The sequence below is a fragment of the Pagrus major genome, chromosome 18 (genome assembly GCF_040436345.1).
Source record: "Pagrus major chromosome 18, Pma_NU_1.0".
Classification (NCBI taxonomy): Eukaryota; Metazoa; Chordata; class Actinopteri; order Spariformes; family Sparidae; genus Pagrus; species Pagrus major.
Window position 1 is genome coordinate 28,418,495 of NC_133232.1, and position 16,860 is coordinate 28,435,354.

Sequence of the window (16,860 nt, forward strand, 5' to 3'; positions counted from 1 at the left end):
CCGTCCGAGGAGAGCATGAAAATTAGATCAAATAAAAAATTTGCCTTAAAAAGTATTTTTTTTAATAATGTCATGTTTGTCACTCACTCACTCATTCACTCACTTTATCACACAAAAAAACACATACATATACAACTCAGTATTTGCACACTCCAATTGGTACATTTTATGTTCCTATGCCAGTTTTTCTGTATATAGTGAGCTTTAATCATCAATCACCTGTAAATATTACAATAATATACAACAATATTGTAAATTTGTGTTAAGACTATTCACTAATATATTTAATCCAATTGCTACATTTTATGTTCCTATGACAGTTTTTCTTTGTATATAGTTATTTTTAATCATCATCCACCTGTAAATGTCTCTCAATAACTTTAATTTTGTATTAAGAGTATTCACTAATATACATCTCATATCATTGTCATTATCTGTCAGACTGTTGAGTTCTAAAGAGCAATTAAATAATTATTGTTTATCCCTAAAACAGTGGTATCTTTTGGTTTGGGTTCTTTTATTGGGATAGTTACCGAAAGCTTCTGGCACATACAGCCCCACCTAGAAGATTTTTCACCAGCCGCCACTGGTGAAACCGATCAGCTCCGCTGCCGTGGCAGGGCCGTAATGCAGCAGACACGTATCTGGTGGAATCGGGGGTGGAATCAGGGGTGTTTCCGTTATTTTGTTCAAGATGTGTTACCCTAAATCAAACTGAAACCAAGATGAGCTGACCTGACAAAATGAGCAGTAACAATTTTCGTAAACTAAAGATAAATAAAAACGACACCTTGTCAGAAAAATGTAAAACTAAACATTGAAAACATCATTTTAAAGGTGAATTTTTTGTACCTTCCAGTGTTTCTTTCATTTGGTCACAAGGTTACTTACCGGAAATTTAAACAGAAACTAAATCGAAGTAGTGGAAACGTGTTTAAAACAGGAACCAAATAAAATACCCTTTAAGAAAAACTAAAACTAAACTGAAACAACAGATGATGAAGCTAAAACTTTTTCAGTTTTAATTTCATGTTGACACAAAGAAATCAAAGTTGTCTTTGACACTGACACTTTATATGTAGCCCTTACAAAGACACACTCAAACTACTGTAAACTTGTAAACTGAATTAACTAGAAGAGCTGTTATGATGTCACGCAACATCTGGTTATAATAGATAATAGAAAATATGTCTGATTATAGTTATTACACTTATTTTTATTCACCCATTCATATAATTTTGTGAGTGTCACAAAGGAACTACAACTAAAAGTTGTAAAATAAATTAATTAACCTTGTACCTGAGTAAACCAGTCAGTGTTTTTCCTTTTGTTTTTTTGTTTTATATATATATATATATATATATATATATATATATATGCTCTAACTCAGTGGTTCCCGAATGGTGTGGCGAGGTACACTGGTGTGCCTTGGGAATTAGATTATTATTGTAATATATAAGGAAACAACAAGTGATGAATGAGTTTTGAATTTACTATATCCTTTGTTGTATACATTTGCAAAATCTGTACCCTAAAAAAGTCCTTTAAAAACCCTCCAGGGAGCTAAAAATAGAGTGATTAGATAACATGAAGCTATTTTGCACAGATATGAATACAGGTGTGCCTTGGACACAAAAAGTTTGAAAACCACTGCCCTAACTAATAAAAGCTTTAAATAAAGGCTACTACTACTCTTTTCTAACACAATTCCCACATCAATGATGCATCAACATTACATTTACTTTTCTCTTTCTCTTTGTTCCTGCAAGTGCTGAGAGTCATCTGGAAGGTGGAACCAGTTAAAGGTTTACAGACGAAACAAATGCTGAAATGAACCAGTCACAGGTTAGGAAATTATCACTGAGTAGGAACACTTAATCGTCTTCTTCCACTTCTTCTTCTTCTTTGTCTGTTTCTTCTTCTTAGTTTTCGTCTTCATCTGTTTATTCTTCGCCTGCTTCTTCTCTGTCTCCTTCTCCGTCTTTGTCTTCTTTGTCATCTTCTTCCTCATCTGCTTTGTCGTCTTCTTCTTCTTCATCGTCTTCTTTATCTTTATCGTCTTTGTAGTCTTGTTCTTCGTCTTCTTCATCTTCTTCGTTGTGGTCTTTTGTCTTCTTCTCCGTCTTTTTCTTCTTCTTCATCATTTTCTTTGTCATCTGCGTCGTCTTCTTCTCGTCTTTTTCATTCTTCCCTCATTCATCTTTGTCTTTATCTGTGGTTCATTGGCAGTCTACAAACCAACTTAAAGTTGGATACTTAACCCAGGTTATGTCAGAGAGTTCTCAAATGTACTTCAGTTGTTTCCAAACAGTCTGTTGCAAAGTCAAACCTTTTTCCTGTATGTTCAAATCAAAGTCTGATGAGAAACCAAAGCCTGGGGACTTGATTGAGATCTTCAGGGGCCTCTATGAGCACTGGGCTGTGGACATTGGTGATGGCTGGGTTGTTCACTTGGCACCACCCTGTGAGTCTCTCGACACAACTTGGATTGCTTGTTTGGATAAACCGATTCATAATTAATAAACCACAAATATGTCGCCATAATTAGTGTACAATGTGCAAATTATGTCCCTTCTTTGTCTTTCTTCTGTCATCTTTTTAATTCATCGCTGACGTCGCTGGTGCTGGGGCCAAAAGTGTGATGTCGGTCGCAGCTCAGAGGGCCATGGTGAAGGGACAGACACTAAGTGATGTGGTGGGAACCGACAAGTGGAAAGTCAACAAAGACCTGGATGAGAAGTACGAGCCCCACACAACTGATACCATTGTGAAGGAGGCGCTTGAGTTGGTGGGCACCGAGCAGCCGTACGACATCATGACACAGAACTGTGAGCACTTTGCAAAGAAGCTGCGATACGGAAAAGCTGAGTCCTGGCAGGTCAGTGGACCCATGTTCGTCTTTTACATTAAAGAAACCTTTTTGGGCCTGTGGTGGAGTTTGTGTGAGTATGAGATGAATTAAGTTTAGTTCATTTAATGGTAATAGAATAGTAAAAGAACACACACACAAGAAACACAATAAAGGAAAAAAAGATTTTTGCATAAATCTGAAGGTTTTTCAGTAAGTTCAATTGGTCAGACATTACTGAGGTCACTGCACCCAAAATCTTTTGAGCAAGTTGCCTTTAAAAAGTTGGTAGTTTGTCCATTATGAAGCACAGCCAGCTTTGTTTCATTTATTAAGGTTAAGTTTAATTTAGGCTTTTCCCCCCCTAACTTTCTAACTTGAATAACACTAACACAGCGAGCAGTTTCCTCTCTTTGGTATGGGCACCTTCTGTACACAGGACAATAAATAAATAAATAAAGCAATAAAAGACAGAAATCCAACAGTTAGTCAAAGATAAGACTGCAAATTAAGGATATAAATACAATTAAAATATGAGACAAAACTCTTCTTTTTAGTCAAAGTTGGGTGAACAAACATGGTGTACTGGAAAAGAGATGTGTGACATATTTTAAAGATCTAAATTAATGCACCAAAGCCTGAATCAAACTGGCATCATCTGACTGCAGACACCTCCATGTTGGAAAAAATAAAAAAAATAAAAATATGAATACTTTAGTGTAAGCCGTCAGTGCATCATCCTCTGAGCACCACAGGGTGGTGCCTTTAACACTCAAGCTACACTGTCCCTCTGAACTGACCATATCAAGCAGTCCTCCTACATCACATTCATTGTTCAACTCAGTACTTGTATTGATTTGTGGACAGTGACATGACTGGTAAGCTTGTCTCGTTGTTTAACATGCTGTTGAATTAGAATTGTTTTTTTCTATGGCAATTTTTCTTTCCCTCGCCTTTACAGAAAAATTACACCTGAAAAACACTTGAAACTTGCATTTTTTTTCAGATTTTATAATAAAACAACAGGTTATTTGAACAATTACTCTCTCTTGGTCCATCAATTTGGGAGTATTTGTTTTTTTTAATCAATTATTTCACATTGCAAAGCACCACAGAACTACTTGTCTAGTCATGGATATAATGAAAGTGCTGTATTCAGAGTTCACAACCATGTTTTCTACCTATTAAAATGCAATAATGTATACATAACTATCAAATATATGATAGAAATGACCTAAAACTAAATAAAAGTAATCGCCCCTGGAGTTGCATCACTGGTGTTCCCGTGTGACAAAAGTCTATAGTTTTGAAATAAAAATCACACCGATGACACCGATTTTCACATTTATCTCCAGATTTCATATGAAGCTTTTGGTAGACGGAAAAAGGATAAAAAGTCATTAATTTATGCGTATTTGTATTTACTGGGGTAGTGAACAACGTTTCTATTTCATAAGAATCTTATGTTACTGCTTGGGGAAAACTTAAACATTTTTTTTACATTAATGATCTTTATTTCTTCCTGGCAAGTGACCATGGTATAACTGGGATAATGCTCTTCAATGTGTCCGGAAACAGGAATTAATGGACTCCACAGAAGGAACCAAATTCCTGATATTGGACACCTCGTCAGGCATTATCTCTTACTTAAAACATAAAAGACATCATCAGGAAAGATTCATTTCCATAATTTTCACTGGTGTTTTCAGAGTCCATCAGCCATTTATCAAAATGGAGACATGGATTCTGTGTTTCACTTACGAATTAATAAAGAATCAGAACTAAGTCAAACCAGAAAATTAAATAAATTAATCATATTTGAGGAATTAGTCACGGTAATAGTTATCATATCAGTTACAACAGATTCAAATACTGACCTGCTTTTATGATAAGGATCAAGCATTTCAATTAGAAGCAACATGCTGTATTATTATATTAGTATTGTTGAGTTGTAGAGACAAGCCACCTAATTTCATACCCGAGTACTTTGAACTTGTTTTTCTGAATCTTTTGGCTTTTTCCAGGCCACTACAGGTCCTTACAAATAACAGGACACATCTGAACCTCTTCATATCACCTGGAAAAACACTTTCCTGTTATATTTTTAACTGAAGAAGTCCACAGATGTCCAAGAATTCTTGGCTGATAAATTTGCTGAAGATGTATATGATTACAGCCTTTAAATTTAAAGAAAGAAACATGTGTAATTTAATTATATTTATTTATAGAATAGCTCACATGCTACATGATTTGATTTCTCTGTAAAACGTTGCATCCAGTCTTCCTCAGTCCACCAACACAGCATAGTTCTTTACCTGACCTGAACACCTCATACCAGGACATTAGCTCCAGTGGAGACAGCTGTTGATTGTGTCAGCCGGCCTATTAATACAGCATCTTACATCAAACCTTACAGGACCACATCCAACACAGACAGGGGATCTGGGGCTACACTGAAAGCTTTGATGAAACCTCAGCATCGGCAGACATTTCCACTTTTTAAAATGTTCTGTTAGACGTCTTGGATGTGATCCTACAGAGCAGATCTGCAATTAAATAAAAGGCACAAATAAAAGAGTAAAAGAAACTTTAAGGGCACTCCTTTACCCTGACCACACCCAAGACTGTCAAAAATGACTGATGGGTAATTCTTACTTGGGTCAATGGTTTTAGTGAAGGTTTTATCTGTGGGATTATACAGGTACAAATGCACGATGGGACCTTCAAAGATATCAAAATAAAACTGATCTGAACTGAACTTTGATTTCATAACCCCTCCACCACAGCACTATCCCACATAGATCACAGGAAAAGGCATGTAAACACATTTGAAACCAGTTCTCCAGCCTCAATTTAACTACTTATTTCCCTCCTGTGCTCATCATGTGTCTGCAGTGCCTGTTACACATTTACAGATCTGAAACCAGTCGAATGTGTCACCCGTCAGGCCAGTTCAGTACAGTAAAATACAGTGTTGTATGTGCAAAGTGAACTTAACACAATCGACGTTCTTTGTCATGAAACCTTTTGTTGTTGTTAGGCCACACAAATACACAAGTGCATGCATTGATCGCTTTTATGTCTTAAATCTGTAAGATAGTGACAGCTGAACTAAAACATTCATATCCAGAGTGTGTGTGTAATAATACATGTTTCAATTCTGTTATATATATTTCTTAATGTTTAAAAAAAAGTGTCATTTTAAGACCAGATGCACCATTTATATACATTTACTTTACAACTGAGTTATGTATTTAAAATAAAAAAAAAAAAACAACAACAGAGGGGGGGATTTTGTGATCAACTCTGCTTCAAGGAGTTCAGCTTCATGTCTCTCAGGATTCTGCATTTGTTTCAGCTCTGCCGTCCACAATAATGCATTCGTAAAGCACTGGATTGTTGTCAGAAGCAGAGTCACCCACTGACCAACGGTAACGTTTTCCTCTGCTCAAACAACAAGCCGCCTCTTTACCAGCGACCGTTTACAGTATCTTGTCCACTGCCAACATGTCTTTCTGTTACTTTGTGGAATGTCGAGCCTCCATCCGCTGCTCTGGGTCCAGTTACTGTGGTCCATGTTCCTCCCTCTCCATTTCCACCCTCAAATCACTCTTTGCGTGCCCCGTCAGTCCAGCTTGCGTGCACCCAGTTTGAGAGGACCTTTAGCAGCTTTGCGCTCTGCCCGTTTCGCCTCCAGCTCTTTCCTCCTCTCGTCCCGTTTCTTCTTGGACAGCTCGGCCTTGCTGAGACCTGAATGACAATACAGGCAGTTCAGTCAGATAGTTAATGGTTGTCTAACAAGAATACTTGCGCATTAGTGTAAATACAGTTCAGGCGGAAGATCGTACACAGAAGATTGGTCTTTATTTTATGCCAGAGTAAAATCCTTTTCACACTGGACACAACACCCACTAACACCCACTACCCTCTGGCTGTTGTCAGTGGGAAAGGATACAATCAGCATTCAATCTTGTGTCAAATGACTCTGTAAATGGAAACACGTGCTGGAAGCACAATGCCACTACGTGCATTTAAGTTCCCGTCATTGGTATATAAGTACTTTTACATCCGTCTCTGTTCAAGCAGTGCACGAATGCCGGTCAGTAGTTGTCGAGTTCGTGAGCGACTGAAGTAAAACATTTTTAAATGACATCGGTAACATTGTCACTGGCCTCCATGCTGCTCTTTATGATTCCCTGTTTTCCTGTGTGCTTATGACATCTAATGTGACACAACAGAAAAAACACACAAACAAACAAACAAAAACAACCGCACCAGTTGAATGTCTCCGGCACCAGCCAGGATTACTGTTCCAGAGCTGTGGTGCTGAATAATGACCAGAAATTTTTTTGCAGAAAATGTTGATGTCAAAGAGCATTTAACCTCTGATCTTATGGATATAATGCCATAATTTCATCGTTTTATCATATTAGGCATTTGTGTGTTAAATCTGATTGGAATTATTGTATGAATTCTTGAGTTGTAGCCAAAACTGTGTTTTGTGAGGCCACAGTGACCTTGACCTCTGGCCACCAAAATCTAGGTTCTTGAGATATCGCATTTACAAGAATGGGACATACGGAGGGATGGACAACTGGAAAACATAAAAACTGGCAATGGAAAAGTAAAAAAGATATTTTTAGCAGGTGTATCCACAAAAAACCCCTGCATATACGCCAAATGTTGATGTAAATATCGTATTAGAGTAAATGTGAGATGCACCATCTGTCTGCAGCTCATTCTGAGCAAATAAAGGTTCATATTTGTGATAAGAGGACCAACTGAGACTTACCCTGGTTTCCATCCACTGACTCCCAGCTCTCCTCAGCTCCCCAGTCTCCTGTTGCCTCTGCACTCCAACCATCTCCAGCCTGACGAGGAGAAAACACAACATGCACCACTTTTAATTCAATTTAAAGGAATTGTATTTTACATTTTGTTAAATAAGTTTATTCTGTAAGATATAATCTGTATATGCATAAGCTTCAAGATGCTGGTAAACAAAGCCAGGGTAGCTGTTTGCCCATTTCCAGCTTTTATGCTAAGCTAAGCTAACTTCCTGCTGGTTCTAGCTTCACATTTACCATACAAAACATGAGAGTGGTGTTGATCTTGTCTAACTATGAGCAAGAAAACTTACTTCCAAGAAGTCAAACTATTCATTTTTAACAGGTGGTTCATTCTTTATGCTCAGTGTCCCTTAACCTTTATCGTCATCTAACAGATTCTGTTTAATATCGTCTTGCGTTGTTTTCACAGGCAAACTACTTGAAAAAAAAAAAGAAAGCCTCAATGAAAAGATCTGTCAACACCAATGTCTCCCACCTCCTTTATCTCTCTACCTCCATTTGCAAATCTAACGATTACATGAAGTTAGTTACATAAATGCAGACTTGCAACACTTAAAACCTGGAAAAACAATTAATAATGATGCAGAATGTTTTCTATCATTAGCGTTTTGCATTCAGGGTTCACATCGTCAAATATTTCAAACCTAATTGAGACTAATCTGTCTTTTTCGCCTCGCTCCGTCCTCACCGTGGTTGCAGCAGTACCGCTTGTGTTTCTCTGGGAGACGCTCGCAAACAGATCATTCTGACCAGCCCCCTTGGCTGCGCTGCTGCTGTCCCAGTTGTAATCGCTGGCTAGCCGCACCCCATCGGGCAGCTGGACCGTCGTATTGGTCAGTGTTATGTCGTTTTCCTCCTCCCCCCAGTCATTGCCCCAGCCCTCCTCGCCTGCAGAGCTCTGACCCTGCCCTTCCTTCTCGTTGGACCAGCTGTCGTCGGCGTCCCAGCCTGAGCTGCTCCAGTCAGAGCTCTGCTTTTTCACAGCTGTCGACCGCCCCATCTAGATATCGGAGAGATGATAACCGATTAACAAAGGCACTAAGTGAAATAATACAAAAAGATCAAATAAAGAACTTTGACTTTGACTGTTTAGGTTCTTTTTTCTCCACACAGAAAACAAATGTCATCGTAAATTTAAATGGTGCCGAAAATTTGCTTGCTTTCATTTGCTTTCAATACTATACACAGGTTTAGGTATGTATGGAAAGGTATCAAGCCTGTACAATAAACTAGTAGTATAAGGTGCTGTCAGGGGTAATATTTACATTTACATAAGGTAATATTGTATATTGGATCCAAATGAAAGGGCTCATACTCCTTTGTCACTGGCCTTCTTTTTGGATGGTGCCATTCCTGACCAGTCAGTGCTCCAGTCATCTGGCTCAGTTTGAGTTTTATCTGGCTCCTATATGAGAAACAGTTTGTAATTTATGACATTTTAAAATACAATGATGTGACATAATCTCACGCATGTATCACAATAATGATTACTCAGTTTTTCTTGTTAGTCAACAGTTGAAACCCTACCTCCAAACTTCCCCAGTCCTCCTCCTCGTCCCAGCGGTCTCCCATCGCCTCTTCATCATTGTCCTTAACTTCGAGAGTGTGTGATTGGTTGGCACGACTAGAGGCAGCATGGTGAGTCAATGAGGCTTGTGGAGTTTTATCTTCAGAACCTGTAACAGAAAATAAAAAACAAAGAAAAGGTTTCAGGTGGCATATTTAAGATTTCTTAAAGCGGAATTCCACCGATTGAAGTGTGCTTTACGTCTTTGAGGGTGCTGATAAATTGCCTCGAGGGTTATCACTTGAATCAACAATGTTTGGGTCTGAAGAAGTTTGGTAATCAAATAAAATCTGGCAATGTGGAGTGAGAAAGAAGTGAGCTCCTCTTCTCTGCTCGAGGAAAGCAGCTAGATGCTACATTAGTCGCTACTAACATACACAGCCCCAATTCTCATATCAAACTCAGATCAGCAAAGTTGCATTTTGGGTAATGTAGGCTCCAGGTTTTGACAAGGAAGAAGAACATTTGGAATAAAAAAAAGACGACATGTCTGGTTCTCCTGCTGTATTAATTTCTATCCTCTTAAGAAACTGCTCAGTGCAGCAGTGTTACAGGACAAATCGAGTGTGATATAACCCTACCAGGTGCAGGTGCTTCGTCAGTGGCACTGGTAGGGCTGGTGTCGTTGGCGGGCCCGCTGTCTTCCGCTGCTGCTCCGCCTTCTGTCCCTGGAGCGTTGCGGATCAGCTTAGATGTTAGCGAGGACATGCCAGTCACGGCCCAGCCTGCCCAGCTGGAAGAGGCACCTGCAGGCTGAGCACATGACCCTACGTCCTTTTCTGCAGGAGGGACAGGAGAGCAAATTTCAAGTTTTTAGTTGGAGAAAATCAGAAATATAATTTTAAGAACTGTTTCTATTTAGTCTGCTCCAGATAAAGGAGTAAATCACAAAAGTATTTGTTTTCTTTTCCCCAGAAATCACAGGTTTTCTTGCCGAGTGAGACATAAAAGTAGAGAGCAGACTTTGCAGCTCAGTGCAGCGTCACATACCGACATCAGCCAGCTTGGTGGGATCTTCTGACACAGTCTCCAGCTTGGAAAGGAAACTCTTGATGGCTTTGAATGCCTGACACGCAGAGAGAAAGGTGGGAGAGAACATCCCGAGCAGAAATACATCAGCATATTCCAGCGACGACAAGAGGTTAAACATCAGTGAGGAAGGTTGAATTCATAAGCTAGAGAGGGATGATTACTGTTGGGGGTAACATTACACTACTGTATCTACTACTATGTTACTCTTGTGTGTTCTTCGGCTCTTGTAATTAGCTAGAATCCAGCCCTGTCTTTTTTTTCTATTACCTTTACTATAGGAACACAGTAATTAAAAATGAATGAGGCTTGTTGCTACTGATAAAAACAATCTAAATACTCTTGATTATACATTAAACATTGAGCAAGGCAGAGGAAATCAGTTTTATCTTCAGTTATAATTTCGCCATCATGTAGTGACAAGTCACGTGTACCTGGTCTCGGACGCTCTTATCGGGGTCAACTGTAATGGCACAGAGCGTGGGCAGGATGCGGGCGGCGATCTCTGTAATGCTGTAGTAGTTGTGTGTGGCGGCGAAGCCCAGAACACCAGCGGAGCGTGAAGCTGGGAAGGGGTCTTTTGTGGCTCGTGAGAAGGCAGAAATCAGAACACGTTGTCGAGTCTGTGAAGAAAAGGATAACCAACATCTTCTCCGAACTTTGTTTTCAGTGTTTTCTGCATTAAATGAATGTTGTGAGTGTATTTTACCCCGGCGTTGAGGTAGGAGGCGATCTTGCCCAGGCAGACGGTGGTGTTGCACCGGATAGGGCCTTGTTCGTCTCTGGCCTGCAGCCGGGCGAAGTGACGCATCAGCTCCTGGTTCAGGTTGGTCTCGTTCAGCTTGGGAGCCAGCAGCAACATAGACTGGAGGGGGAGAAACAGAGAAGAGTTACAGCTACAGCGGGCCGACAACATCCTGTGCGCAAGTAAAAATGTATATAATACATCTGCTGGTTTGTGGTTGCGTTTAAATAAGTGAACTACCTTAACAGTCTGTTCTCTGATGGCGGGGTTGGTGTCTGTGAAGCCGTGAACGACGTGAGGGAAAATCTGGGAGTTGACTGCTGCCTCATTCAGATACTGAATGAACTGCTCCATCTGAGAGAGAGAGAGAGAGAGAGAGAGAGAGAGAGAGAGAGAGTGAGAGAGTGAGAGAGAGACATGGAACGAGAGAAGAAACAATGTTACAACAAACAAATGCTTCTATACATCGACACAGATCTAAAAACGACAAGTAGAGATATCATTTCCTGCTAATTATTCTTTGAAATCATCCAAGTTTTAACTTTGTTCCTTTCTTGCTGGGTGGTAAATGAGAAAATTAAATACATACACAAAAAAAGCCTCACATACCTGCTGCAGCAGTCGTATCCTCATGGCTCTGTCTGTGGAGGAAAACATCTTGACGATAACAGGGATGATCTTCTGTTGGTACTCTTCTGCTGACAGGAACTTCCCCACCTGGCAGACAGACAGAGGGAGATGAGATCAGGGAAATTTTTTGTATTAAGCACTTTTGTACTAAGATATTGATACCAGTATAACCATGTCCTACTTTTAATTTGTTTTGAAAAAGGGTTATGATTTGCTTTAAAAGTGATCAGGGATGCTTGGAGATGTTGCAGTCTACCGTCTGATGTTTAATAAGGTTTTAAAGTTGTGCTGGGAGGTTTGGACTCACCTTGAACAGCGGTGTGAGGACTACGGCACCTGCATTACCAAACTCGAAGGCGGTGAGCAGCTGAGGCAGGACTTTGTGTTTACAGAAGTCTTCTGGGAAAGAGTCCAGATTGTCACTCAGATCCTGGAAGAACTGCTGCTTCTCAGCTGGCTCTTTGATCTGGAGAGAAAGTTAGAATTATTATTACTGTAATTAAAATCTATCAAACTATCCTTAATTGTTATACTGTTATACAGTTTCCAGTGGGACAGGATAGTTCCATTAGAACTTGATCTATTTCTATCTTGATACTCTTGGTTGTGGCTTTACTGGTCAAGTTTGACTTTACCACTAATAAAACCACAACTGATGTGATGATACAGGTGTGTCTTTATGCTGACCTGTATCTCCTCCAGGAAAAGGTTGCTCTCCACAAAGCTGTTGCTGAGGAATCCCCCGGGGGCTCTACAGTTCTGGAGAAAGCGGGCCGGGTTGGGCCGAGCTCGGGGATTAGCCCCCACCAGCTCACAGTAATGCGGAACCAGGCCCTTGGGAATCTGTGGGCACAAAGAGGACACACGTGAGAGAACACAACTCTGTGAACGTCCCGTCCCGCTCTCATTCAATTTGACAACTAGCTTTTTCTTTACATGACCCAAATGCCATACATAAAATACAAAAAAACAGAATAATCTCAATATTTCTATTTTATCTGAGATCATCACAACACTTCAATAACTAAAACGACAATCTGAAATATCTTTAGAATATTGAAATAGAATCGACAAAGGATCTGTCCAGGTGTTGTACCTTTCCCAGTGAGCGAAGGGAGGACGTGCGAGGTAGCGGCCCGTTGAACACCTCCCAGATCAGGCAGCCTAGCCGCCACACCTCCCCGGCCCTGCAACAAACATACACAGACTTCAACACAAAAGTTCCTAAACTTGCAGTAACCAAGACCAGCTTAAACATTACATCAACACTTTACTCAGGTGTCTTAATTCCTATTATGAACCCCTTCATTCTGCCACTTCTGCACATATTCTTACTGCTGCTCCCCTTTTCTTCCTGTATAACATATTGTTATAATTATGACTTGCTTCTCTCAGTTTATGTTTTTTTGCATCCCTCTCTTACCATTTCTCTCCACTGCTATTGGACATCTCTGGTGGGTCATATTTCTCCATGTCTGGGTAAACAGCCTTCGGAGCAGGGAGCGAGACCCCGCTTGGGTCACCCTGCTCTGGGACCACATGGTCGAGGCCGCCGAGCTTCCACTCCCCAGCACGATCCACAAAAACAGACCACATGCCCAAGTTGTTATGGAGCAGGTGGCAGTCGTTGACCAGGAAACTCAGAGCTTTCTGTGGGAGGAGGCGAACATCAGGAGTGGAGTAAGCGCTCACAGAGGACAGGTGACAGAACAATGGCTCTCCTCTTAGTATCAGATGGCTCCTATCCTTACCACGATCTGGTGCAGTCCCCAGGAGACCTCCAGCTCCCCTGATCCACCCTTCTCTGCCTGGGCCTTCAGGTGGACTGCCAGAGGTGTCACCTGCTCAGTAACCAGGTACAGGCTCTTCTCTGTCTGCGAAAACAACCACATTTAAAAGCAATTATTACTTTATGTGTATGGAACCATTGTGTATGTTTCATTGAACAATCTCTCTGGCTGAATGAAAAGGGTTAAACAAATATCACAATAACAGTACTAGTACTAGTTACTAGTACTCAGTTGTTTATTATTCTAACAACTATCTATTCTATTAAAAGGCAAAACATGTAAATGTTGGATTATAACCCAGAGCTGCTAAACTAGAGCAAGTGAAACACAGCACAGCCTTGTACACACAGTAACATCTAAAAGGGATTCATGGTGGGTATTATACTAAGATAATGAGATTTGAAACTTCCCAGCTGCTGCTCAATCTCGGGCAGTATTATGAGTGGTAAGCGTCTTCAGATTATAAATATGCAACTAACAAACACGGACAAGGAGGAAGACATAGTCTCCCTGGCCAGTAATCAACTGTCAAATTTCTCTTGATGTTTTTGATTCTCAGTTCATTCTTTTGGCAAAAAATGTAATAGATGCATCACTTAGAATTGAAACAGTAACAATAGTAGACCACCACTGTTGTACTTTTTACTCCACTAAATGTATTTGATAACTTTAGTTACTAGTTTCTTTGTAGATTGCAGGCTGCATCAGAGCCAAAGCAATGCATTTTTTAATTGATGTGTTTTATCCACAATTGGATGAAAAAATACTGATTCTGTGACCAAATAAATGCTGTTTATCAGATCCCATAATTGGCCGGGTTGATAACGCCAACACTAAGTATACAGTTTACACATGTATTTTTAATGTACTTTTACTTGTACTTTTGATATTTAAGTGCATTTATTGCCAGAAAATTACTTTTAATACTTAAGTACATGTCATATCAGATACTTAATGACTTTAACTCAAGTACTATTTGTATTGGTGACTTTCACAACACTGATATGTTGACAGATATGTGCCCATATGAAAACTTTTTTCTCTTTTTAACAGAACATATTTGCAAAAAAAGATCCTTGGGTTAAATTATAACTATTAAATTCCCAGCGAGGGTTTTTGTTTCAGTGTACTGATGTCATCTGGGACAATAAAGTGTTTGACAACCAAAATTGAGAGATCATTGCAGAAGCATGTGTGTTTCTGTTTATATTCTGATAGCTGATAAATCGATACTGGAATTCTGTTTACTTCCTATTATCGGTATCGACATCGGCCACAAAAACCCTGTATCAAGCTGTACTATCATTTAAAGTCCAACTAACTGAACTAATAGTTGGGATACTTTCTGATCTTGTTGAGCCTGACTAAACTGAGAAAGCATTGTGAGGATCTGCTTACATTACATAGCACACTACTCACCACATATTTTGCACAAGTATTACAGATCTACTGTGACATATTCACACTCACCTCTATCTGAACGCAAACATGCAGAGAAAAGCAGATGGTGGTGATGAGACACTAATTACATGTTAGTCACAGAAGAAAACTCTCACTAATCTACAACATGTCATCGAGCAAGCCGAGTGACATTTTCCTCTCAACATTACCAACAATGGCACTGTGTGTGGAGCTACAGATGGGTGCACTCATACTAACACATACCTCCAATCCATCAACATAAGCCAGGATGTTAGGGTGACGCAGGGTCTTCATCCGCTTGAAGGCAGCCTTGGCCAGCTGGGTCTGCTGCTCCGTCCCCTGTGCTACCTCGTACACAAACACCGACACCGGCTCTCCGTTGGTCTGAGGAGACAGGTTGGGGTGAAACGAATCTTCAACCATTACCATGTGAAACATTTATGCTGTGAAATCACATCAAATAAATAACAATCGCAACCACGGCGTCATATGTAAAGAAATGACAATAAACATGATGAAGGAGGAGGCTTGGTTGTTATTATCCGGCCCTGCAGTGATGATGATGATGATGATGACAGTTCAGATTGAGCTGCTCAGCGATAATAATCAGGACAGTTAGTTATGTGAGGAGCTGTAAGTGTTAAAGAACTGGACCTGTATTAATGTCGTGAAGCATTAGCCTGACAACGATTATGAAAACAGTTGTTAACGAAGCTAAAATGAGGTGACGTGGCGAGAAATACGTGTCTCGGAGTAAACAAAGCCTGAGCTCACCTTGTTAGCAAAACCTAACGAGACGTAAAGCACCTAGAATAAAAGTAATGAGCGCTGACATTGAATCAGCGAGAAAGACGTGGATTACACTGATAGATTGGATATGAAACCACGCCATTAAAAACACCGGACGTCGTGTTTATAGGCTAAAACAAAGTCGCGAGCAGACAGTAACTAGCTAGCTAGCTAGCCGGCTAACTGACAGGCCTCCATAACGAAGCGGGCTAACGTGAACTGTTAGCGGGGGATCGGCAGCGGTCTGCCGCTTTTACCTTCCGCTTCCCTCGATGTAGAGTCCATATTCCAGACTTTTCTTGGGTGTCTGGAAGAAGTTCATAAGCAAAGTCTTTGACAGGATCCCTGGCAAAAAAGGACCACATCTCCTCTTTCCTCCACACCTCATCAAACACACACACAGCAGCGACTGCAGAAGTGCACAGACTGCTACAAGGAGCTAACTAGCTAGCATATGGCACGGATGTAAAACGGCTCCGTGTAAAACTTTGTTTCTGCACATTCGTTCCGCCATAGTTTTTATTTTTTATTGTTTCAGATAATATTTTATTGTTTCATAGTGAACCCGACGTATAAGACAAAAAGATAACATAAATTGACAGTAACACCACCAAATTCATCCCAATCCAATCAACCCAGACAACAATCACAACACTACAGATAAACACAAACAAACAGCAGGTTCAGTCAATGTTCTGTAACAAAATCATAAACAAGATAAAAGATCACCCTGATGCTAAAACAAAGCTCAGGAAAACAAAAAAGAGAATGCTAAGGTAGATGCCCCCTTTCATAATTAATTAGTATTATTGCTGATCACAGCATGTTTATAGTGTGTATTTTATACCGATATTCATTAACTTCATTGGCCTTTCTGAGGGAAGAATTATAAGTATTTAATTGTACCACATATATCCTGAAGGGGGCTCAGACTCAATCCTTCAAGATAATATATATTTTCTTGCAGGTGACAAACGTTTCCCCAAAAGTTTAAACTTATATTTAGGTGTAATGTCCCCTGGTTAACATCAAGAAGAAAACAGGATGGATGAACATTAATATTCTGATGGAAATTAAGTTAAAAACCATCCCTGAAAGATTAGATTATATGACAAGACCAAAACAATGGGAGAAGTATGAGTATGTAACTTAAAGTTTTTTAACAAAGGAGAGACCTGGGAGTTTCAAAA

At 40.0% G+C, this 16,860-nt stretch overlaps 2 protein-coding genes across 3 annotated transcripts; one reads left to right on the forward strand and one right to left on the reverse strand.

Moving 5' to 3' along the window:
- The first annotated feature begins 2,340 nt into the window (after positions 1-2,340).
- Positions 2,341-2,962, forward strand: LOC141013031 (phospholipase A and acyltransferase 3-like). The gene is made up of 2 exons (XM_073486570.1): positions 2,341-2,464; positions 2,610-2,962. The coding sequence occupies exons 1-2, from the start codon at positions 2,341-2,343 to the stop codon at positions 2,960-2,962; spliced, it is 477 nt and encodes a 158-aa protein (XP_073342671.1).
- A 2,090-nt stretch (positions 2,963-5,052) lies between these two features.
- On the reverse strand, positions 5,053-16,100 carry LOC141013258 (N-terminal kinase-like protein). 2 transcript variants are annotated; one of them, XM_073486917.1, is made up of 18 exons: positions 15,928-16,100; positions 15,125-15,265; positions 13,421-13,543; positions 13,093-13,319; positions 12,766-12,856; positions 12,357-12,512; positions 11,977-12,135; positions 11,649-11,756; positions 11,280-11,393; positions 11,004-11,159; positions 10,729-10,917; positions 10,256-10,331; positions 9,847-10,044; positions 9,226-9,374; positions 9,014-9,103; positions 8,387-8,698; positions 7,641-7,719; positions 5,053-6,598 (listed from the first exon to the last, which is right to left on the reverse strand). In XM_073486917.1, exons 1-18 carry the CDS (start codon positions 16,033-16,035, stop codon positions 6,474-6,476), a joined length of 2,601 nt encoding a protein of 866 aa, XP_073343018.1. In that variant the 5' UTR covers positions 16,036-16,100; the 3' UTR covers positions 5,053-6,473. The 2 variants fall into 2 exon arrangements, with proteins under 2 accessions (XP_073343018.1, XP_073343017.1); XM_073486916.1 differs by having other exon boundaries at positions 6,389-6,598; positions 9,029-9,103; positions 15,928-16,097.
- Between the last annotated feature and the right edge of the window lie 760 nt (positions 16,101-16,860).

Excerpts from the sequence above, each read along its gene's own strand:
- LOC141013031 (XM_073486570.1), top strand. The coding sequence starts at position 2,341 with ATGTTCAAATCAAAGTCTGATGAGAAACCAAAGCCTGGGGACTTGATT. Across the intron at positions 2,465-2,609 it reads TGTTCACTTGGCACCACCCT|CTGACGTCGCTGGTGCTGGG; the intron begins GTGAGTCTCTCG and ends TTTAATTCATCG.
- LOC141013258 (XM_073486917.1), bottom strand. The coding sequence starts at position 16,035 with ATGTGGTCCTTTTTTGCCAGGGATCCTGTCAAAGACTTTGCTTATGAA. Across the intron at positions 11,394-11,648 it reads GGATACGACTGCTGCAGCAG|ATGGAGCAGTTCATTCAGTA; the intron begins GTATGTGAGGCT and ends TCTCTCTCTCAG. Across the intron at positions 8,699-9,013 it reads AGAAGGCCAGTGACAAAGGA|ATGGGGCGGTCGACAGCTGT; the intron begins GTATGAGCCCTT and ends TCCGATATCTAG.